The sequence below is a fragment of the Esox lucius genome, chromosome 5 (assembly GCF_011004845.1).
Source record: "Esox lucius isolate fEsoLuc1 chromosome 5, fEsoLuc1.pri, whole genome shotgun sequence".
Classification (NCBI taxonomy): Eukaryota; Metazoa; Chordata; class Actinopteri; order Esociformes; family Esocidae; genus Esox; species Esox lucius.
This window is the reverse complement of record NC_047573.1, coordinates 37,674,000-37,697,528: the sequence shown is the minus strand read 5'-3', so window position 1 is coordinate 37,697,528 and position 23,529 is coordinate 37,674,000. Positions and strand designations below refer to the sequence as shown.

Below are 23,529 nucleotides of genomic sequence, written 5' to 3'. Positions count from 1 at the left end.
ATGTGGGTGATTTTGTGTTGTGGTGGGTAAACTCACTTCACCTACCGGCCACCGTGGCGGGTAAATAAAAATAGCATACTGTTTCACCCGGACACTTTTACGGAAGAGGATTAGTGCCAAGCAATAATAAAAAAATAAAACCATCTCGACATTAAAGTCATTATAATGCGAGATTAAACTCGTTAAATTTAGAGAAAAAAGTCTAAATACAATCTTGAGAATAAACTCATTAAATATCAAGAATAAAGTTTAATAATCCGTCTTATGGGAAACTACAAAACCTCGATGAATCGCGCGTAGGTGAAGCCAGCGATAACCTTGCATTTGTCCACTGGTTGTCAATTCATGTTGGACAAAAGCGAGTACATCGCGCAAATTGGACAAAATGTTTTTTTCTAAAAAGACCTAGCCGCTTGCAAATTCTCTTTTAAATTCGTATGCTAATTATAATTCTGTCATAATTAGCTAATAGTTGATAGTATTTCTTTGTTACTGAAAGTCTATAATATAGCTTGACTAATTGATCCAACTCTGCCATCAGTAGGCTATGCAATGCACACTGATCGAATGCGTTATTCTACACTTAATTTAGACTTTTATTCTCGATATTTCATGAGTTTATTCTCAAGATTGTATTTCGACTTTTTTCTCGAAATATAACGAGTTTTTTCTCGAAACACAACGATGTGACTTTATTGTCGAGATGGTTTTATTTTTTGTATTATTGCTTGGCACTAATCCTCTTACGTACACTTTAGAGGCGGCGCACATGAAAAAAATGTGGCGTTACATCGCAGGCGTTAAGAGGTCCGCTGAGAAAACATCTCAGGAGGAGCCAGTGGACAAAGAGGCGAAAGTCAAAAAACTTTTTTTAAAGAACGATGGAGAAAAGCAGACAATGGGGAGTCCCGCGATTGGTTAGTTTACGACGAGACAAATCTGATAATGTACTGCTCTGTATGTCGTCAACACGCTTCACGTTGTTGGTTAAAAACAAGAAAGTGGCTGGTAAAAACATTGAGTGGCTGGTCGATTTTGAAATCCACCAGCCACAGTGGCCGGTGGACAAAAAATTAAATTTCCATCCCTGCTTCGGTTATATGTGTGCTGGCATCTTGTGCAGGTGTGGGTGACTTTGCAGTGGCAGATGTCAGCTTCCTGCCTGACCCCTGCGCTCTGCCGGAGGTACAGAAGAAGAGGGCGCTGAATGAAAAGGAGCGGCTGCTCTACGCTCCCATGGCTGGGGTGGGGGGAGTTGTATATGATAAGGATGCCGTCTACATTGACCTGCCCGGCAGCCACGTCAATCAGGAGCAGGTCAGTTCAAACCCCACAACACAGGGGGTTAAGATTTATACAGTTGCAAGAAAACTTTGTGAAACCTTTAGAATTACCTTAATTCCTGTATAAATGGTGCCTAAAACATCGTCTTACTGTTGTTGAAGTCAGAACAATGAACATTAATCATTGTGTTTATTAGTCTAATAATTAATTCACAATTAATGTAAATCATTAATGATTTAACTTTTCTGAATCAAAATGAAATGTAACAGAATGCTTTTTCATTTAGAATTAAAAGACACTGCTCAAAAGAATTAAGGGGAACTCTTAAAACACAACGGGAAGGAAAATACAGGTCTGGAAGAAGAGACCTCGGCAACTTTTTCTTTCCTTTCCAAAAAAGTTGAAAAGAAAAGTTTCGAGTGAGGAACAGAAGCATTCAATTTGCAGTGGTCTCATAATTTTAACCCTTCTGTTCTTCACTCAAAATCTTTCTTTTCAACTTTTTTGGACAGAAAAGAAAAAGGTGCAGTGGACTCTTAATTTTTTCCGGAGCTATGTATTAAAGATCAATATCTTTACATTGCGTACTTCGTTTTTCGGACAAAAAGATGTAACAACGGTCAGTGGAAACCAAAATCACTAACCATTTCAGGATTCAAACTAAAAAAATCAAGGTAAACTATTCAAATCACAGGCTGATCCCACATCCATGAATTTCACCATGGCAACTCATAATGTGACTCAGTAATGTGAATGGCCCCCACGTGCCTGTATGTACTCCCGACAATGTATGGGCATGCTCCTGATGAGACGGTGGATAGTGTCCTGGGGGATCTCCTCCCAGACCTCGATCAGGGCATCATTTAGCTCCTAAACAGTCTGTAGCGCTACTTGGTGGCGTCGGATGCCCCAATACATAATGTCTCAGAGGTTCTCAATCGGATTCAGGTCTGGGGAACATGAGGGCCAGTCAACAGCATCAATGCCTTTGTCGTCCAGGAATTGCCTACACACTCTGGCCACAAGGATTATTTGTCCTGCACCAAGAGGACCCCAGGGCCCACTGCACTAGCGTAAGGTCTGACGATGGGTCTGAGGATTTCATCTTCAGCAGTCAGGGTACCATTGGCTAGCACGTGGAGGTCTGGGCGACCCTCCAAGGGCAAGCCTCCTCAGACCATCACTGACCCACTGCTAAACCGGTCATGCTGGATGTTGTTACAATTTACATTCAAGGCCTCTGTTATTTTCATTTTTTGTGTACTCATTTAAATGTGGTCTATAAGAAGACTTTTCCAGGACAGTTGCGTCAGTCAATCGAAATGTACTGTTAATTATTTGCAATTAAACATAAACAGACAGCATTAACATAATCACAACTTAAATCATGTTAACAATCATCAACATGATAATAATTGATATAAACAACCTTTTCCCCATACCATCCATCATCTTCCGCTTATCCGGGGCCGGGTCGCAGGGGCAGCAGTCTAAGCAGGGATGCCCAGACTTCCCTCTCCCCAGACACTTCCTCCAGCTCTTCCGGGGGGACACTGAGGCGTTCCCAGGCCAGCCGGGAGACATAGTCCCTCCAGCGTGTCCTAGGTCTTCCCCGGGGCTTCCTCCCGGTGGGACAGGACCGGAACACCTTCCCAGGATGGCGTTCCGGAGGCATCCGAAACAGATGCCCAAGCCTCCTCAGCTGACCCCTCTCGATGTGGAGAAGCAGCGGCTCTACTCTGAGCTCCTCCCGGGTGACCGAGCTTCTCACCCTATCTCTAAGCGATCGCCCAGCCACCCTGCGGAGAAAGCTCATTTCGGCCGCCTGTATCCGGGATCTTGTCCTTTCGGTCATGACCCAAAGCTCATGACCATAGGTGAGAGTAGGAACGTAGATTGACTGGTAAATCGAGAGCTTCGCCTTGCGGCTCAGCTCTTTCTTCACCATGACAGACCGATACATCGACCGCATTACTGCAGAAGCTGCACCGATCCGTCTGTCAATCTCCCGTTCCATCCTTCCCTCGCTCGTGAACAGGACCCCTAGATACTTAAACTCATCCACTTGAGGCAGGCACTCTCCACCAACCTGAAGTGGGCAAGCCACCCTTTTCCGACTGAGGACCATGGCCTCGGATTTGGAGGTACTGATTTTCATCCCCACCGCTTTACACTCGGCTGCAAACCGTCCAAGTGCATGCTGAAGGTCCTGGCTTGAAGGGGCCAACACGACAACATCATCCACAAAGAGCAGAGATGAAATCGTGTGGTCCCCAAACCTGACACCCTCCGGCCCCTGGCTGCGCCTAGAAATTCTGTCCATATAAATTACGAACAGAACCGGTGACAAAGGGCAGCCCTGCCGGAGTCCAACATGCACAGGGAACAAGTCTGACTTACTGCCGGCAATGCGGACCAAGCTCCTGCTTCGGTCGTACAGGGACCTGACAGCTATTAGCAAAGGACCCAGGACCCCATATTCCCGAAGCACTCTCCAAAGGATGCCGCGAGGGGCACAGTCAAATGCCTTCTCCAAATCCACAAAACACATGTGGACTGGTTGGGCAAACTCCCATGAACCCGCCATCACCCTGTAGAGGGTATAGAGCTGGTCCAGTGTTCCATGGCCTGGACGAAAACCACACTGTTCCTCCTGAATCCGAGGTTCTACTATCGGCCGTATTCTCCTCTCCAGAACCCTGGCATAGACTTTCCCGGGGAGGCTGAGAAGTGTGATCCCCCTATAGTTGGAACACACCCTCCGGTCCCCCTTCTTAAAAAGAGGGACCACCACCCCGGTCTGCCATCCCAGAGGCACTGTCCCCGACTGCCACGCGATGTTGCACAGGCGTGTCAGCCAAGACAGCCCCACAAAATCCAGAGACTTGAGGTACTCAGGGCGGATCTCATCCACCCCCGGTGCCTTGCCACTGAGGAGTTTCTTAACCACCTCGGTGACTTCAGCCCGGGTGATGGATGAGTCCACCTCTGAGCCCTCATCCTCTGCTTCCTCAATGGAAGACGTGACGGCGGGATTGAGGAGATCCTCAAAGTACTCCTTCCACCGCCCGACGACATCCCCAGTTGAGGTCAACAGCTGCCCACCTCTACTGTAAACAGCGTTGGTAGGGCACTGTTTCCCTCTCCTGAGGCGCCGGATGGTTTGCCAGAATCTCTTCGAGGCCAGCCGATAGTCCTTCTCCATGGCCTCACCGAACTCCTCCCAGGCCCGAGTTTTGGCCTCCACAACCACCCGGGCTGCAGTCCGCTTGGCCTGTCGGTAACCGTCAGCTGCCTCAGGAGTCCCACAAGCCAACCAGGCCTGATAGGACTCCTTCTTCAGCTTGACAGCATCCCTTACTTCCGGTGTCCACCACCGGGTTCGGGGATTGCCGCCTCGACAGGCACCGGAGACCTTACGGCCACAGCTCCGAGCGGCCCCTTCGACAATGGTGGTGGAGAACATGGTCCACTCGGACTCGATATCTCCAGCCTCCCTCGGGATCCAGTCAAAGCTCTGCTGGAGGTGGGAGTTAAAGATCTCTCTGACAGGAGACTCGGCCAGACGTTCCCAGCAGACGCTTACAGTACGCTTGGGCCTGCCGAGTCTGTCCAGCTTCCTCCCCCGCCATCGGATCCAACTCACAACCAGGTGGTGATCAGTTGACAGCTCCGCCCCTCTCTTCACCCGAGTGTCCAAGACATGCGGCCGCAGGTCAGATGAAACGACAACAAAGTCGATCATCGACCTGCGGCCTAGGGTGTCCTGGTGCCACGTGCACTGATGGACACCCTTATGCTTGAACATGGTGTTCGTTATGGACAAACTGTGACTAGCACAGAAGTCCAATAACTGAACACCACTCGGGTTCAGATCAGGGGGGCCGTTCCTCCCAATCACGCCCCTCCAGGTGTCACTGTCGTTGCCCACGTGGGCGTTGAAGTCCCCCAGTAGAACGATAGAGTCCCCAGTCGGGGGCACTTTCTAGCACCCCTCCCAGAGACTCCAAGAAGGTCGGGTACTCTGCACTGCCGCTCGGCCCGTAGGCACAAACAACAGTGAGAGACCTATCCCCGACCCGTAGGCGCAGGGAAACGACCCTCTCGTTCACCGGGTTAAATTCCAACACATGGCGGCAGAGCTGGGGAGCTATAAGCAAACCCACACCAGCCCGCCACCTCTCAACCTGGGCAACTCCAGAGTGGTGAAGAGTCCATCCTCTCTCAAGGAGTGTGGTTCCAGAGCCCAAGCCGTGCGTAGAGGTGATCCCGACTACCTCTAGTCGGAACCTCTCAACCTCACGCACGATCTCAGGCTCCTTCCCCGCCAGCGAGGTGACATTCCACGTCCCTAGAGCTAGTTTCCGTGTCCAGGGATCGGGTTGTCTAGACCCCCGCCTTCGACTGCCGCCCGATCCTCTCTGCACCGGCCCCTTATGGTCGGCCCCATGTCGCTCGTTCGGGCTGGGCCCGGCCGGGCCCCATGGGGAAAGGCTCGGCCACCAGGCGCTCGCGACCGAGCCCCAACCCCGGGACCTTTTCCCCAAAATATTTTAATTTAGTTTCTTATTATCATTTTGAATGTAGAGGAATGAGTGCTTTGCTGTTATAGCCCATTGTATACATACAGTGGGGAGAACAACTATTTGATACACTGCCAGTTTTGCAGGTTTTCCCACTTACAAAGCATGTAGAAGGCTGTAATTTTTATCATAGGTACTCTTCAACTGTGAGTGACGGAATCTAAAACAAAAATCCAGAAAATCACATTGTATGATTTTCTTCAGGTTTCGGGGCTGTCGCCTGGCTTGAGCAGGGGGACCTTGCGTGCGCTGCAGGATTTTAATCCATGACGGCGTAGTGTGTTACTAATGGTTTTCCAGTGCATGTCCAGGCCCGTCTGAAGTTTGCTAGTGACCATCTGGATGATCGAGAGGAGGAATGGGAGAAGGTCATGTGGTCTGATGAGACAAAAATAGATCTTTTTGGTCAAACTCCACTCGCTGTGTTTAGAGGAAGAAGAAGGATGAGTACATCCCCAAGAACACCGTCCCAACCATGAAGCATGGAGGTGGAAACATCATTCTTTGGGGATGCTTTTCTGCAAAGGGGACACGACGACTGCAGCGTATTGAGGGGAGGATGGTTGTGGCCATGTATCGCAAGATACATGGCCCCAGTAAGAGCTTTGAAGATGGGTTGTGGCTGGGTCTTCCAGCATGACAATGACCCGAAACACACAGCCAGGGCAACTAAGGAGTGGCTCCGTAAGATGCATCTCAAGGTCCAATCTCGAGACCTGAACCCAATAGAAAATCTTCGGAGGGAGCTGAAAATCTGTATTGCCCAGCGACAGCCCTGAAACCTGAAGGATCTGGAGAAGGTCTGTATGGAGGGGTGGGCCAAAATCCCTGCTGCATTGTGTGTAAACCTGGTCAAGAACTACAAGAAACGCATGATCTCTGTAATTGCAAACAAAGGTTTCTGTACCAAATATTAAGTTCTGCTTTTCTGATGTATCAAATACTTATGTCATGCAATAAAATGCAAACTAATTACTTACGTAATTTTCTGGATTTTTTTTTTGATTCCGTCACTCACAGTTGAAGAGTACCTATGATAAAAATTACAGGCTTCTATATGCTTTGTAAGGGGGGAAACCTGCAAAATCGGTAGTGTATCAAATACATGTTCTCCCCACTGTATAGGACCCGTGAGCCCAGAGAACGCCACTTTTTCTTCAGCAAACGCTTTCTAAGTTCCTACTGATTACTTCCTACTGAACTTTAGTTCGATGTCTCACAATGAAATGTTTCGACGTTGCGCCGTTCATGTGTTTTCTGCCTGGGACCGGTCGCGGGAGTCTCACCGGGGTAGCTATGGGATAATGTTTACATCTTGGGATCACAGGCCCTGGCCGCGTGAACAACGTTGCTCTTCTCGCATCGGCGGCCTCCCATATTTTAGACTGTTCACCTACTCTGTCGCCACGTGCCGTCGAAGAGGTAGCGGGTAATCTAAAGTCTATCCTCCACCTTAACCAGGCTCAGACGGTTTGCGCCGGACGCACAGTGGCTTCTTCTGTAGTCGGACACCGTCTCCGTGGTCGGACACCGTCACCTGTGGCTGTCTTTGTCCTCCTTACGCGACGCTGAACGCAACGCTATCCCAGGAGTGCTTATTCGGCAACACCGTTCACACTGCCATAGCTTCCTTCAAGAAAGCAGACAAGGGATGGAAGGAATTATCTCGTCACCTCCCCCTGGCTGGCCGTTCTACCCATTCAGCCTCATCGCCCAGGCTCCTCTGCTAAGCCACGCCAGCGCCGCAAAGTCTCTGCTGCCACTTTTCCTGCTGTCTCGGCGCCTCCTCCTACTGCCACGTCTCCTTCTCCTTCCATGCGACGCAGGCAACCCGCTCCCAGACTGGACATTTGTTTCTGTCTAAGAAACCCAGACCATCCTGACTAGGCGTGGAGCGGGCGGCATGTGGCAACCTTGCCCTCACGACCCCTGCCTCTTCATCCATCAGCAGAGTAATGGTCGAGTCTGATGGCGTCGCAGATTCGTCCCGACTATCTTTTTCCTTTCACTAAACAAGCTAAACGTTGCTTGGGTGTAAGTTGTGCTTTTGTGCAGACTCCAGTGGTGTCTAAGCCTTTTAAGTCATTTGTACCTTTTACATGCCCTAATTTGCCTCCGTCGGTGGCTATTAGAGACTCCGCAACCGCTCTCTCTCTGTCTGCCTTTTTGGATATGGTGGTGCGAATGAGCGGCTTTTCCCTCAATTTCTTTCCCTATTCAGTGTTATGGTAAGAGCTATGTTAGCCATGTTCAGGGTAGTGAGTGTTCTCAGAAAGTTTTAGGTATAACTACTCTCCCCTCTCTACCCGCCACCTCCAATAGACTTAAGCGCCGGCTGGAGGGTTCAGAGGCGTCTCTCACTCCACTGCCTGCCGGTCCCGAGCGTGTTCGCTCTGAGTGTCCTGAGAGTTCGCTTGGTCTTAGAGATGTAACCGTGATGGCTTCTCAACCTGCTCGCTTTTCAGCCTGGCTCAATCAAACAATCAGACTGGCTTATCTGGTTCAGTTTAGCTCAGCTCCACCCCCCTTCTCCGGGACTATGGAGACGGTGATGTCATCACCCGAGAGAGCGTCTGCTCTACTGTCAGAGGTGACGGAATTGTTGAGCAAAGGAGCAATCTCTGAGGTCCCAGAGGATCTCAGACAGGACGGCTTTTACTCCCGTTACTTCCTGGTTCCTAAAAGAATGAGAGGAGTGAGGCTGATCTTGGATTTTGCGCAATCTGAATGCGCATGTAGCCAAACGACCATTCCGTATGCTCACCACCAGTTGCCTGCTTAGAAGCCTTCCTGCCGGGAGATTTCTGTTCGAGCATAGACCTCAAGGATGCTTACTTCCATGTCCCGATCGTTCCATGTCCCCAAGGATGCTTACTTCCATGTCCCGATCGTCCAAATGTCTGGAGGTGGCGCTGAAGCCCCTACGCAGGGAAGGCACAAGGATTTTAGCCTATCTAGACAACCTCCTGATTCTAGCATCATCCCTGGTATTGGCCAGGATACACACTTTCCGAGTGGTGTCCCTTCTCATGCAAATAGGTCTTGCTGTGAATTGGAAGAAGATTGTGCCGAGGCCTGCCCAGCAGGTTTCTTACCTGGGTCAGGTCATGGACACGCGCACGATGAGAGCACGCATTTCAGACACCCGGGCTCTCTACCTGCTCTCTGCCCTCAACCTGTACTGGCTGCCCTGCAGGGGCCTGGTTCGGGCCATCATGTCCCTTTTGCGTATGATGGCCACAATGCAAACAGCAGCCCCCCTGGGCCTACTGCACGTGCGCAGCCTACAGGCCTGGTTTGCTCGCCAGTGGGTCGACCCAGTACGTCATCGGAACCGGACTTTGTCCCTTGGTGCTCTCTCAGGGCACTCCTCTGGGCAGGGTGTTCAACCTGCTGGAACTGGACACTGTCTTATTGGTGCTGATGCACTTTTCGGACCTAGTCAAGGATCGCAATGTCCTGATTCGCTCAGACAACTGGGCCACGGTTGCATAGATCAATCGCCAAGAAGGAATCAGGTCTCCAGCTCTCCACTGGTTACCAACACGTTTTTGGCTATGGGTGCATGCCCACCTCCACTACCTGACTGCGACTCACATTCCGGGCCGTCTGTGGGCGCGGACATGATGTCTCGGAGTGGCCTTCATCACGACGAGTAGAGTCTCCACCCAGACATCGTCTCCCTCATCTGGCAGAGGTTTGGGGAAGCCCGGGTGGACCTACTTGCGTCCAGACAGAACTCACACTGTCGTGTGTTGGTTCTCCCTGTCCCGGACGGAACGCCCCCTTCTGGGGGTGGACGTGTTCTCGCACCACCCCTGGCCTCGGGGCCTACTTTGCGCGTTTCCCCCGCAGCGCTGCACAGCGTGTCTACTGGCTCGGATCAAGGCCGAAGGGCTTTGGGTCATCCTAGTGGCACCCGATCGCCCTGCGTCAATCTGGTATCCAGATATGATCCAGTTGCTGGTGGACCGCCTGTGGTCGGTTCCGCTCAAACAGGATGCACTGTCCCAAGCGGAGGGCTCGATTCTACACCCTCCATCTCTGTCTGGAACAGGCTTTTGAATTGAGGGCTGTCCGCTGCCGTCGTCCGCACCATCCAGGGTGCTAGGGCAGAGTCTATATACAAATTGTATTCCACTCGCCGGAATATGTTTGTGTCGAGGTGCATGCAGAGGTCCTTGGACCTTTCGTGTTGTCCTGTGAAGGAGATACTGCAGAAATGACAGATTCTCTTTGATATGGATTGGTCTCCTTCAACCATCCGTGGATACGCATCTCTGCATGTAATGAGGGTTTTGCTGGAAACACTGTTTTCAGCCACCCTCTCCTCCGCTGTTTCCTTTTGGGTTTGCACCGCCTGTGCCCAGTGGCCAGGCTGGGTGCTCCGCAATTGGACCTTGCTAAGGTGCTGGGTGCTCTCTGTGAACCCCCATTCGAGCCCTTGCAGCAGTGTTCTCTTAAGTTGCTCTCCCTTAAGAATGCCTTACTCATCGCTGTGTGCTCTGCTAAGCGAGTGAGTGATCTCTGCACGCTCTCACTGCCCCTGGGCTGCCTAGCTATCAGAGAGTACTTAGGTTGTGCTACGCTGAGACCTAATCCGTCCTTCGTACCCAAGGTTATCACCAGCTGTTTTCAGTTGAGGACTATCGATTTACAGGCCTTCCCTCCTCCGCACGTCCGTGAGGAGGATGAGAGGCTCCACTGTCTTTGTCCGGTACGCGCTCTCACCCTTTACGTAGAGCGCACCAGGTCTATCAGACTGACTCCCCAGCTGTTTATTTGCTATTCAGATGCCCGGCTGGGTCGTCCACTTTCTAAGCAATGTCTCTCCCACTGGCTTTCTGACTGCATCAATTTGGCCTACGGGGCGTCTGGTTCTGTTGTTCCAGAGGGTCTCCGTGCACCTTTTCCACCGGGTCAGGGTGGATGACATTTGCACTGCGTCTTCGTGGTCATCGCCTTCGGCGTTCGTGCGTTACATTCCTGGTAACTAACGGTTTAAACATAATTAAATTAAATAGAAAACAAGTTTTTGTAAATGGTCTGCGCGTATAACATTCTGCAGAGCTGTCAAATGCTCTACTGCTCCCATGCACGAGGAATCCGAACTGATGGAAACAGACAATTTGCATGGTAAGTCTACTTTATTACCCAGACATAGTCTGAATTTCTGTGGGGTCAAAGACAACTATAAAAAAATGAATACACTTTTTTACAAATCATAATCTTGGCTAATGTGTCTCAGCAGTTGAAGAATTTGCAGTCATATCCTGCTATCCAAAATGACAATAAAAACAGAATTACAATAGAATAAAGTTCTTACAGACACTGAGTCATAATGCGAAAGTATTCTCTGTAGAACCTAAACTAACTGGACTGTACAAAACAAATAATTGTAATGCATAATTTGGCCTCTGATTAATGGAATATAAATAAACTTTATGAAATGTATTAGGCCTACAGTTTTTAGTGCATTTCATTAATTCTGAAAAGTATACAGTGCTCTGTGTAAAACAAGCTGATTAATAATGAGTATTTAATTAAGCCAATGTAGACATTCTGTTGAGTAGAACAAGGATCTAAACAAGGGTCAGTTTGTCTACCTGCACTATAACCACAATGCTGTTTGTCACCCATATTGGCGGTTTAGGTGGTATGTGTTGGTATAATCTGTTATTTCTGATGTATGCCCACCAGGAGGAGGTCCGACCCACCACAGAGTTGGTCCAGTCCCTCATCGGCACTCACACGACCCTGGATGCCAAAATGTCCGCCAGCAGAGTTTCTCTGTTCACAGGAGCGGCTGCCTTGACCTCAGGAGAAGTGGAGGAGAAGGAGGAGGAGGGGTGAGTGCACAGTGACTCTTTGGCATCTTTGACACATTGCACTAAACTTGATCTTCAAAACCAGTTCAAAAGTACAGTGCACTTCGTAATTATTTTAATCAATAATGGCTACAGCAAAATTATTTCAAATGTTTGCAAAAGCATCTTGGCAACCCACATAAACAAGAAAATGGCACCAGAGTAAATGAGCAGCAGTTTACAATCCTTTCCCCCCGGTAAAGTCAGAGGGTCACAAACGGATTTGCAACTAAATACTTGCTGTCATACTTTTTGCTGTCCCAATACTTTGGTTCCCATGACTGCTGATCTTCTTAGTTGTTAAAACTTGTTGAAACAACCAGAAATAAAGGGTGACAGGCTACACACTTGCCTCATAATCATATTATTTTGACTTTATTCTCCCAATATTTATGAAGGGCACTATAGTGGAAAACAGCAACCGGGTCATGGGCGGCCATGTCTTACTGATTCACGTGGGGTGCGAAGGTTGGCCTGTGTGGGTCCAGTCCAACAGACGAGCTACTGTAGCTCAAATTTCTGAAAAGTTAATGCTGGTACTGATAGAAAGGTGTCAGAACCCTGTGCATCGCAGTTTGTTGCAAATGGAGCTGCGCAGCCACAGACCAGTCAGGGTACCCAGACTGACCCCGGTCCACTGCTGAAAGCGCCTACAATAGGCACGTGATCATCAGAACTGGACCATGGAGCAATGGAAGAAGGTGGCTTGGTCTCATGAAACACTTCTCACATCACATAGATGGGTGGGTGCATGTGCGTTGCTTACCTGGAGAACACACAGCACCAGGAGGCACTATAGGAAGAAGGCAAGCCGACGGAGGCAGTGTGATGCTTTGGGCAATGTTCTGCTAGGAAACCTTGGGTCCTGCCATTCATGTGGATGTTACTTTGACACGTACCACCTACCTGAGTATTGCTGAAAACCGTGTGCACCCTTTCATGGCAATGGTATTCCCTGATGGCATTGGCCTCTTACAGCAGGATAATGCGCCCTGCCACAAAGCAAAAATGATTGAGGTATGGTTTGAGGAACACAAGAACAAGTTCAAGATGTTTCCTTGGCCTCCTCATTCCCTAGATCTCAATCCATTCGAGCATCTATGGGATGTGCTGGACATACTGGTCTGATCCATGGAGACCTCGCAACTTGCAGGACTTAAAGGATCTGCTGCTAATGTCTTTGTGTCAGATAGCACAGGACACCTTCAGAGGTCTGGTGGATTCCATTCCCCAGTGGGTCAGGGCTGTTTTTGCACAAAAGGGAGTCCTACACAATATTAGGCAGTTGTTCAGTGTTATGGCTGATACAGTGGGTATAAAGTCTACACACCCCTGTTGAAATGCCAGGTTCTTCTGATGTAAAAGAATGAGACAAAGGAATCATGTCAGAACTTTTTCCATTTTTAATGTGAACAATTCAGTTGAAAACTGAAATCTTTGAGGGGGAAAAATATAATATTTTTGGGTCGGAGTCTATTAGCATGGCATATTTTGACGTGCAATATTTCTTCTTTGCAAAAGTGCGTTCCAAATATGTGCGATTCCGAGGACATCTCCTGTGGACAGCCCTCTTCAGATCACACCACAGATGTTCAATTGGATTCAGGCCTGGGCTCTGGCTGGGCCATTCCAAAACGTTAATCTTCTTCTGGTGAAGCCATGCTTTTGTGGATTTGGATGTGTGCTTTGGGTCATTGTCGTGCTGAAAGGTGAACTTCCTCTTCAGCTTTCTAACGGACGCCTGATGGTTTTGTGCCAAAATTGCTTGTTCTTTGGAACTGTTCATAATTCCCTCCAGCCTGACTAAGGTCCAGGTTCCACCTGAAGAAAAACAGCCCCAAAGCATGATGCTGCCATCACCATGCTTCACTGTGGGTATGGTGTTCTTGTCATGTCCGCCAGCAGAGTTTCTCTGTTCACAGAAGTGTAATGTCATGGGCATGCATGGCTTCCAGTGGCACTGGGTCACTTGGGTTTATTGATGAAACAAGAGAAGCAGCTGAATGCATTCTGAAGTGTATAGGGATATGAAATGTATGTGCTCAGATTCAGCCAAATTCAGCAAAGTTGATTGAACGGCGCTTCACTTTGATGGACAATGATCCAAAACCTACTGCGAAAGCAACCTAGGAGGCAAAGAAGTGCCATATTCTGCAATGGCCGAGTCAGTCACCTGATCTCAACCTGATTGAGCAGCATTTGCTGTAGACAAAAATGATGGCAGAAAGACTCACAATCAACTGAAGACTGCTGAAGTAAAGGCCTGGCAATGCATCACAAATGAGAAAACCCAGCGTTTGGTGATGTCCATGTGTTCCAGATTTCAATCACTCACTGCCTGCAAAAGATTCTCCACATGGAAAATATTTTATGATTATTTCTCCAATTACATTTGAGCCCCTGAAATAAGGGGACTGTGTATGAAAATGGTTGCAATTACTTAGCGTTTCATATGATATTTTTGTTCAACTCCTTGAAATAAAACTGAAAGTCTGGACTTTAGTTGCATCTTAGTTGTTTCACTGCACAAAATTTCTAACCTTACTGTATGCCAGTATGGACAAATATATTTTAAGAGGAAAAAGACAAATGTAACTACACTAATGATTTTTGAAAATTAAAATCACTTATATTTTTAACAAATTACTTTTAGAAACTGGACAGTTATGCCCGTAGACAGGACAACATATATATTTTGAAGATTATAAATGCCTAATGATGAATTACAATTTATTATTAATTGGCATCTTATTTAATGAGAAACCTAGACGTGATGACATCTTCAGGCTGCAGATGTATGAAGGGCTTTATAAATACATTTGATTAATCTTTAAAGTATACATGCTTAGCTTTAACATAGTTCATATTATATGCAAATATCTCAGAGGGATGCAAAGGGCACCATTACAAGTGTATCATTCAGTACGTACTACAATTGACTAATAGAGCATCTACTAAATGGAGCATTTCCATCTTGTTCCACAGGCTGACTTCGGGTCCACGGGAGAACCTGGTCTGGGACCCTGAGATGCGGAGAGAGAGGAGGAAGGCTGTCTTCATTGAAGATGACAATAATAGTGAGAGTAGCAGCGAAGAAGATGAAGATAATGAGGAAGAAGAGTCTGATGAGGAGGGAAGAAGAATAGCAGGGTTGAGGGAAGGTGCAAATGATAAAACAAAGCTGAAAGAAAACCAAGAGCCGATGACTGCCCCTCCGGTGAAGAGACAGAAGGTAGTGGAGGAGAGGGAAGCAGAGAACGAGTCAGTTGTTGAGGTGCCTGCCTTTGCGGACAGTGAGGACGAGCTGGAAATGAGTGAGGAGGAGGTAGGGCAAAAGAGTGAAGAAGAGGAGAGCTCTGACGAGGAGGGGGAAGAAGATGCTGCATTGGAAGAAGGTACCATAAAACCAGGGGACTTCTCTGAGGAGGAGGGTTCAGTAGAGGAGGATAACTGTGAATCCCAGGTCCCAGACAAAGAAGAAAATAAGTCAAATGCCCTATCCAAAATGGAAGATGACGAGAGTGCAGAGTTTTGCTCTGAAAGTGAAGGTAATATATAATTGCTAGTTTTTGGTACAAAGATTTACAGAATTTAGCGTAACTTTTGTTTCTTTTAGGAAATATGTTCCAAGTACACTTTTTTAAAACACAATTGTTCCTATGTAATCTTGTTATAGAATTATTTCATTTGACAATCACAATCTACAGGTGGATAAAAACAAATGAGTATCATGGAAAAGTTATTTTTTTCTAGCCTTTTCAATCTTGATGATTACGGCTTACACCTCATCCAGTATCCAAGATATTAGAATAAAATATTTACATTACAGAAATGTTTTGTCTGGTTGACATATTGCTCTAACCTTGTGAACACTAATGAGGTGGAGGAGACTAAGTGGCCGAAATGGACTGAAAATTAAATCAATAATTGATTGGACCGTTGGCCACAGCTGATCTCATGTTATTATTTCTCAGGGGCACTGAGGTGGAAGGAGGGTCTGCAACAGAAAGCATCAGAGGCGTTTTTGCGGCAACAGCGATCCACTCCCAACCTGCGCAAACTGGTTTATGGCACAGGTAACATGTCCATCTGGGTTTCAGTAATAAGATGTCCTGACAGGATTGGGCATTTTGTATTGTCAAGCACTAAGTCAGGCTCGGACTAATGCCCTATTAGAATCAGCAGCGTCAGCTCTAGCCTTTTGGGGGCTCTAAGCAAAATTATATTTGGGGCCCCCAATCCATCGGAGGCCCCCTGGCGGTCGGAGGCCCGAAGTGAATGCTTAAGTCGCTTATGCATAGAACCGGCTCTGATAGTCAGATTGCTTAAGTTTGTGCCTTTTTATTTTCCACTTACTACTTTTTATCTTCAGTGGCTGAGGATGACAGTGATGGGGAGGATGGGGAGGAGCTTGGAGGGCTGTTTCGAGTCAGCCGCCCTGAAAAGGGCAAGAAGCACCGCGCCGACGGCATGGACTGCTCCCGTTTTGACCCCGATGGGGCTCATGACTGGGAACTGGAAGAGGTAAAAGGGCCCTTTAAATCTACAAAACCATGTAATGTTATAGCTCTCCTTTGCCCCATATCACTCCACTGTTTCCCTATCCCTTCCTTTGGGACCATGTTAGTTTTAATCGAAAGTAAACCTGATTTCACTGGGAAATGCAAGTGTGGGAAGGCCTATAGTACAGAAAGACATTATTTAAAAATCTTGAAGGTGCTATAAATGGAGGCGTAACATGCATTCTTAGTAATCGAATTTCTGTAATGTAAGAAAAAAAATCAAGAATATTGTTTGAATTGACACATTCTGGGATCCTCAGATGTTTGACTCGATACGTGACTGCTTTGTGACTGGGAAATGGGAGGATGATCAAGATGCTGCCACATTGCTGAAGCAGGACGGTAAGGAATTGCAGCTTTCAGGACTGAAATCTGTTAAGTTTATCTTCTAAATGACTATGTAAGTAGAATTGTCATTCGTATACCCACTTTGAAGAAATTCAGAGAAAAGGAGTCTGTCTAAATTTTACATTTGCCATTTATAGTAACCAAAATTGAGATTTTCAGAATAGGACTTGGTCTCAATGCTCTATATTGACTTAAAACACATAGTGTGGACATTTCTGTAGAATGGTGTGGATGGAGTGACCACAGGATTAGGGGTTGTTACCCTAAAACAGAGGTATCATGTAATTAGTCATATGTTTGATGAAGTTCCAGGTAAATACATGTTTAGAGAATGAGGTTTGAACAGAAATGGATTAGATCCAACTTTGTCACTGAACAAGTAGAGTAAAATGAAAGGCAGTTATCATCTAACCAGAAGTGCAAACAGAAGTGGGATGATTATTTACAAGTGTATATATAGTGTATGTTACAAGTGGCGTGTATAGATGTCCAGTGAAGGCAAATACAGTGCAAATGGCAATTCTAAATTAGCAATGAAGGCACATAGGGGAGGGCAGAAAATGTACAAGTATTACGTATAATGTCAGTTAAAAACATTTGGCATTGTTCAAATAGTAAACTATTGTATACAGTTTTTGACATGGGTTATTATGGACTGGGTACATGCTGACAATCTTGTTTGCATATAGACAACTATGTAAAGTTACTGAAATTGACTCCCATGGTATCTATATACTTTTATTGTTTGGTATTTTAGCATTTCTGTTTTGCCTTCTCTTTCTAAACAGTGATCTAAGTTGCTCTTAGCTTCTGCTTGTAACCGGAGTCCATTGCATTGTGACATCAAATTAATGTGCAGAAGCCCATAAGGCCCTTGCCTGCGTTTAAATCCTGGCCTAAACAAAAGTGTCACATCCTCTTAAATTGAAGCAGCGAGCTCATGAAATTAATACTTTCCAAGCAAGTAGTTTCTCAGTCCATAGTCCCAGAGCCATGTATAGGCCTTTCAAAAATACAGTTTTTGTTTCAACCCCTTGCTTACACGCTTTGTCTCTTTAGAGGAGTTATATGGTGACTTTGAGGATTTGGAGACAGGGGAAGTTCACAATGGGAAAGCTGGCAAGCAGCAAGATCAAGCCAATGAAGAAAGTGGGGATGAGGAGGAAGAGGGGGAGACGATCCTAAGGGTGGAGGAGGATGTGACCCAAAAGAAAAAGCGCCTGGAAAAAAAACGCAGGCTAAAGGAGCGTTTTGACATGGAGTATGACGATGAAGATGCCACCTACTTTGATGACCTCAAGGAGGTGATGCAGAAACAGGCAGAGGTGAGGGGTCATGGGCATTTTTGAATATATTTTTAGGAATTTTAGGGGAATTTTCACTTAATTTAGAGATTAGGAAACAGAGGAGTAGACAGGTAAGTGTCTGTTGGGTTACCATATATATGACTAGCCGGGACTGTTCCTACCTAGCCACTTCTCTGCATAGTCTGGCAAGTGTAACACTGGGTCTTGTTAATCGGGAACAATGAGCAGAAAATCAAAACCAAAAAAACTTCAGTGTGGTCTGTTTTTTAAACTGTTAAAAATTTACCACAGGCACAAAGTATATTCAATATGTATTGGGACCCATGCACAATGCACACCCGAATCCCTGGTGCAGTCAGTGTCATGTAATTTCACCACAATCTCTAAACATTTCTCTTCCCAGCTGAACCGGGCTGAGTTTGAGGATGTGGATGACGAGATGCGCATCCAGTACGAGGGCTTCCGACCTGGGATGTACGTGCGTCTGGAGATTCCCTCCCTGCCCTGTGAGTTTGTCATCAACTTCGACCCGCACTATCCCGTCATCGTAGGAGCTCTGGGCGCCAGCGAGGGCAATGTTGGTTACCTGCAGGTGAGGGAAGGGTTATGAAGACTGCTGTACAGCTTGATGGTGAAAATTTTGAAGTACTTTGAAATCAATGCCCATCTGGTCAAAAAGTGCACTATGTATGGGATAGGGTCCACTTTATTTTGAGTCTTTTTTATTTATTGAATAGAAATGACATTGAGCCCAAACCTCAAAGTAGAGCATGCAGTTATTTGAGGAAATGGAATGGTACATCTTAATTTGAAGCTTTTTAGTATTCTTTTTTTAGTGGTCAGTTAAGCTTCTTGATAGCTTAATGCATTTAATACTAGGCCTAATGGCCTAAAAGCCATGTTTACCAAGATTGCCTCAGTTTATACTTTGCTAGAAAGCAAGGTGCAAAACATCCCAGAGGTGATTATTTGTATGTTTTTTGTATTTATTTGTATTTATTAATTATTCATCTTTTATTGGCATCGGTCCTCATAAATTATTAAGACACAAAACCAGGCTGTGAAATATTGTTCAAGACCCTGTGTCATTGAGTCTAATTGAGAATAATAATAAGTGTAAAACCTTTCCCTGTGCCTTCATTTTTATTTATCTTTTACTGTTCCAGATGCGATTGAAAAAGCACAGATGGCACAACCGGATCCTGAAGACACGTGACCCTCTCATCCTGTCCCTGGGCTGGCGTCGCTTCCAAACCATCCCCCTTTACCACATTGAGGACCACAATGGGCGCCACCGCCTTCTCAAATACACACCGCAGCACATGCACTGTGGTGCCTCCATCTGGGGTGAGAGCAGTAATGCAGCTGGAGGTTTAGAATCATTATACACTGCTCAGAAAAATTAAGGGAACACTTAAATCACACATCGGGTCTCGATTAACTAAATATATTAATGATCAAAATCTTTACTGTACATTGTGTAATTCGTTGAGAACAAAATGACATAACAACGGTCAGTGGAAACCAAAATCACCAGCCGATTGAGGGCTGGATTCAAACTTATACTGAAAGTAGACAATTGAAATCACAGACAGGTTCAACTTGTCAATTTCGCTCACGGCAACTCATAATGAGACTCAGTGTGTATGGCCCGCATATGCCTGTATGCACTCTCTACAACATCTGGACATGCTCCTGATGAGACAGTGGATGATGTCCTGGGGGGGATCTCCTCCCAGACCTAAGTCAGGACATTGGTGAGCTCCTGGACAGTCTGTGGTGCTACTTGGTGGCGTTGGATGTGTCGATACATAAAATCCCAGGGGTTCTCAGTTGGATTCCGGTCTGGTGAATGTGCAGGCCAGTCAATGGCATCAATGCCTTTGTCATCCAGGAAGCCTGCACTCTCTGGCCACATGAGGTTGGGCATTGTCCTGCACCAGGAGGAACCCGTGGCCCACTGTACCAGCATAAGGTCTGACGATGGGTCTGGGAATTTCATCCCAGTACCTAACAGTAGTCAGTGTACCGTTGGCTAGCACTTGGAAGTCTGTGCGGCCCTTCAAGGGTATGCCTACCCAGACCATCACTGTCCCACTGCCAAACGGTCATGCTGGATGATGTTGCAGGCAGCATAACGTTCACCACGGCATCTCTAGACTCTTTCACGTCTGTCACGTACTCAGTGTGAACCTGTTCTCATCTGTGAAGAGAATGGGTCGCCAATGCGGACCTGCCAATTCTGGTGTTCTCTGGCGAATGCCAGTCGAACTGCATGGTGCTGGGCTATGAACACAGGTCCCAGTAGAGGTTCGTCTGGCCCTCATGCCACCCTCATGGAGTTTGTTTCTGATAGTTCGGTCCGGAACATGCACCCCAGTAGCCCGCTAGAAGTCGTTTTGTAGGGCTGTGGCAGTGCTCCGCATGTGGATCCTCGCATAAAGGGGCAGATACTGGTCCTGCTGCTGGGTTGATGCCCTTCTACGGCCCGGTCCAGCTCTCCTCGTGTAATGGCCTGTCTCCTGGTAACTCCTCCATGCTCTTGAGACTCTACTGGGAGACTCAACAAACCTTGCGACAACACTTATGGATGTGCCATCCTGGAGAAGCTAGACTACCAGTGCAACCTGAATGGGCTGCAGGTATCGCCTCATGCTACCAGTATTGACAAGAACACTAGCAAAACGCAAAACTTGAAGAATCAACCTGGAAGGATAAAGAGAGCAGTTGTCTGTGGCCACCACCTGCAAAACCATTCCCTTTTTGGGGGTTGTTTTGCTGTTACCTCTCCAGTGCCCTTGCTGTCACTTTCATTTGTACCAAAACAAGTGACATTGATTCACAATCACCTATGCTTCCTAATTGGACAGAATAATCCCTGACGTTTAATTGATTTAGCGTTATTCTGTGATGATTACGTGTTCCCTTAATTTTTTTGACCACTGTTGTTGGTGCCTGTTCATCTTATAGCAAGATTGCAATGTCGACCAGCTGAATGTGTTGCGTATTTAGACACACAGGGGTTGGACAAAATAACAGAAACACCTACCAATATATTAAAAATCAAGGATCTAAGGAGTAGGGCGACCCTTTCATGCAGTGCTGTCATACACGTCCTAAATTGTGTAGTGGAATATTGCACCATTCTTCAAGAAGAAAATAACTGAATTCCAACTTTGTGAAGCACTCCGCATACAGTTTATTTTGAGACTGGGTCACAGAGATTCTGATTATATTTTGGGGCGCTAAGCAACTATCCTGTAGTGTCCAACTGTCGCCGTTTATCGGCTTTGACCTGTGTCCATATTCAGCATATGCTGTTGTGATTTTTGAGGCTTTTCCCTGTGGCACGCATGTTGATTTGTAACCTCAAATATTGAAGTGCTAATTGTAAGACTTCTTTTATTGCGGACACATATGTACTGCTAATTTGCTATCAATGTAATGTGACCTCTGCAGCTGTTTGTTATTGTGATTTAGTTACTTCAAATGAACATTGCTTTTCCATACGGTCTTTCTGTTATTTTGTTCACCCTCTGTAGCACTCTTATATTTTGATGGCATCAAGTCAGATGTTCAATGTCTGTAAAACTGCTCAATATTGAATTGTTAGAATATAGGTACATTAATTGATAATTCTGTCCGAAGGTCCCATCACACCTCAGGGCACTGGTTTTCTGGCGGTGCAGTCACTTGCTGGAACTAAGGTAAGAGCTTTTCTCAGTTTAATAGTCCTCCCCCCGCCTTCTTAACCATTTGGAGTAAAGGGTAGGGACATCTTGCATTTTTATCCTCATACACAATTGGTGGACCTTTTGATGTTCTGTGGGTGTTTTTCATTCCACTGTTTTGTTCACCATAGCACAACTACTTAATGTACTAATTACTTATGCTGGCAATGATACATTTGTGCTGCTAAATTTGAGAACAAGGAAAAAGATACAATAGTTTAAAAACCTTTTTGAAACCCACTCCTTGATCATGCCCATGTGATGTTCTGTGCCTGGCTTTACTAATTACATGCAAACACAGAGAAGTGCTCTTTTGTGTTTCATTTGCTTGGTGCCAGCATAACCCAGTGCACCCATAATAACTAGAACAACAGATCACATCGGTAAACCGCACGCTCACATTTATCCCGCTTACAGCAGCCAACAAACAATTGCATCAAACATTTACCAGAAGACATTTTTTCAATGATAATATTTTTTTGCTAATTCATGCTAATGGATTACATGCATGCAGCTGTACAGTAAATACTGATGTTTTGTAGATACCATTTAGGCTGTACCTTGTGAAGTATATGCTATGGCCTTATACTTCAGATCTCAACAAAATATATAAAACACATATGGGAGATTTTGGACTGACGTGTTAAACGTTGCACTCCACCATAAAAACACCAAATGAGGAATATCTTTTGGAAGAATGCTTTTCCAATCCTTCCAAGTAGAGTTCTAGAGTCTCGTAGAATCTTTGCCAAGGCATTGAAGCGGATTGTGGTGGACAACATTTCTTAATGTTTTGTTGGTTTTTCCTATAATTTATCAGCTGTCTGTACATTGAGCTATGTACTTCACACTAACTTCTTCTGTAAGTCACGCTGGAATATGTACATATTTGTTTACAGAAAAATCCCCTGTGTATTTTTCCTATCTTTGATGATAGCTGTGTGTTGTGATACTAATATTCAATATGTTATGGAATATGTTATGGAAACAAAGGTTAATAAGTCATTAATCACTAAAATGTTTTAGTTCATCTCCTCTTTAAAATGTTACAATTTTGTAATTTAAAGGGCAAACTGGATATTTACATCTTTTGTAATCACTTTCATAATATGTTTATCTTTCACAACAAAAATAGCTAATTTGAATTTGTTCTCAACATGAAACCATGTACAATTACTAGGGCTACAAACGTTTGAAAACTTTGCTTGGAGGATTCCAAGAAAGTGGAATTAGGAATTCTCGATTACTGGATTTTTATTTCTTTTATCGAAAGCATTTTGGTGTTCTTACACTATGGGTTCCTTCTCATAGTATCTTTGTTAAAGTTTTTCCCTCTCTTGCAGTCCAGTTTCCGCATTGCAGCTACAGGAGTTGTCCTTGATCTGGACAAATCTGTGACCATAGTCAAAAAGCTCAAGCTGATTGGCTACCCATACAAGATCTACAAGAACACATCATTCATCAAGGTAGGATCCATCGCAGCACTACCATCCTTCCATATATCAATATATTTATGTTTTGAAGGATATTGTGTTTCTGGGTTTGTAGAGGCAACTCTGTGTGATCAAATGTATTCATATCTTTCCCTCAGGAAAACGGAGAGGAGTGTGTATCAAATTTGTGTGTGCTAACATTACAATCAAGCTCACAAACCATAGCCTGATTTTGCCAAAATGTTTGATCAATCAGTCAAATGTATTTATATGTCCTTTTTACATCAGCAGTTGTCACAACGTGCTTTAACAAAACACCCAGCGTGAAACCCCAAGGAGCAAGCAACAACAATGTTGAAGCACAATTGCTAGGAAAAACTCATTAAGTGGGGCTGAAATTCTGGAAGAAACCTA

The 23,529-nt window shown here is 45.8% G+C and overlaps 1 protein-coding gene across 1 annotated transcript in view; it reads left to right on the top strand.

Moving 5' to 3' along the window:
• bms1 (BMS1 ribosome biogenesis factor) overlaps positions 1-23,529 on the top strand; it is a 40,108-nt gene that overhangs the window by 9,712 nt on the left and 6,867 nt on the right. Inside the window, exons 8-18 of the mRNA XM_010865756.3 lie at positions 1,124-1,317; positions 11,568-11,716; positions 14,720-15,282; positions 15,709-15,810; positions 16,107-16,258; positions 16,557-16,638; positions 17,704-17,969; positions 18,355-18,543; positions 19,118-19,298; positions 21,600-21,658; positions 23,026-23,148. Coding sequence (XP_010864058.1) covers positions 1,124-1,317; positions 11,568-11,716; positions 14,720-15,282; positions 15,709-15,810; positions 16,107-16,258; positions 16,557-16,638; positions 17,704-17,969; positions 18,355-18,543; positions 19,118-19,298; positions 21,600-21,658; positions 23,026-23,148 — 2,060 coding nt within the window. The remainder of the gene's footprint in view (positions 1-1,123; positions 1,318-11,567; positions 11,717-14,719; positions 15,283-15,708; positions 15,811-16,106; positions 16,259-16,556; positions 16,639-17,703; positions 17,970-18,354; positions 18,544-19,117; positions 19,299-21,599; positions 21,659-23,025; positions 23,149-23,529) is intronic.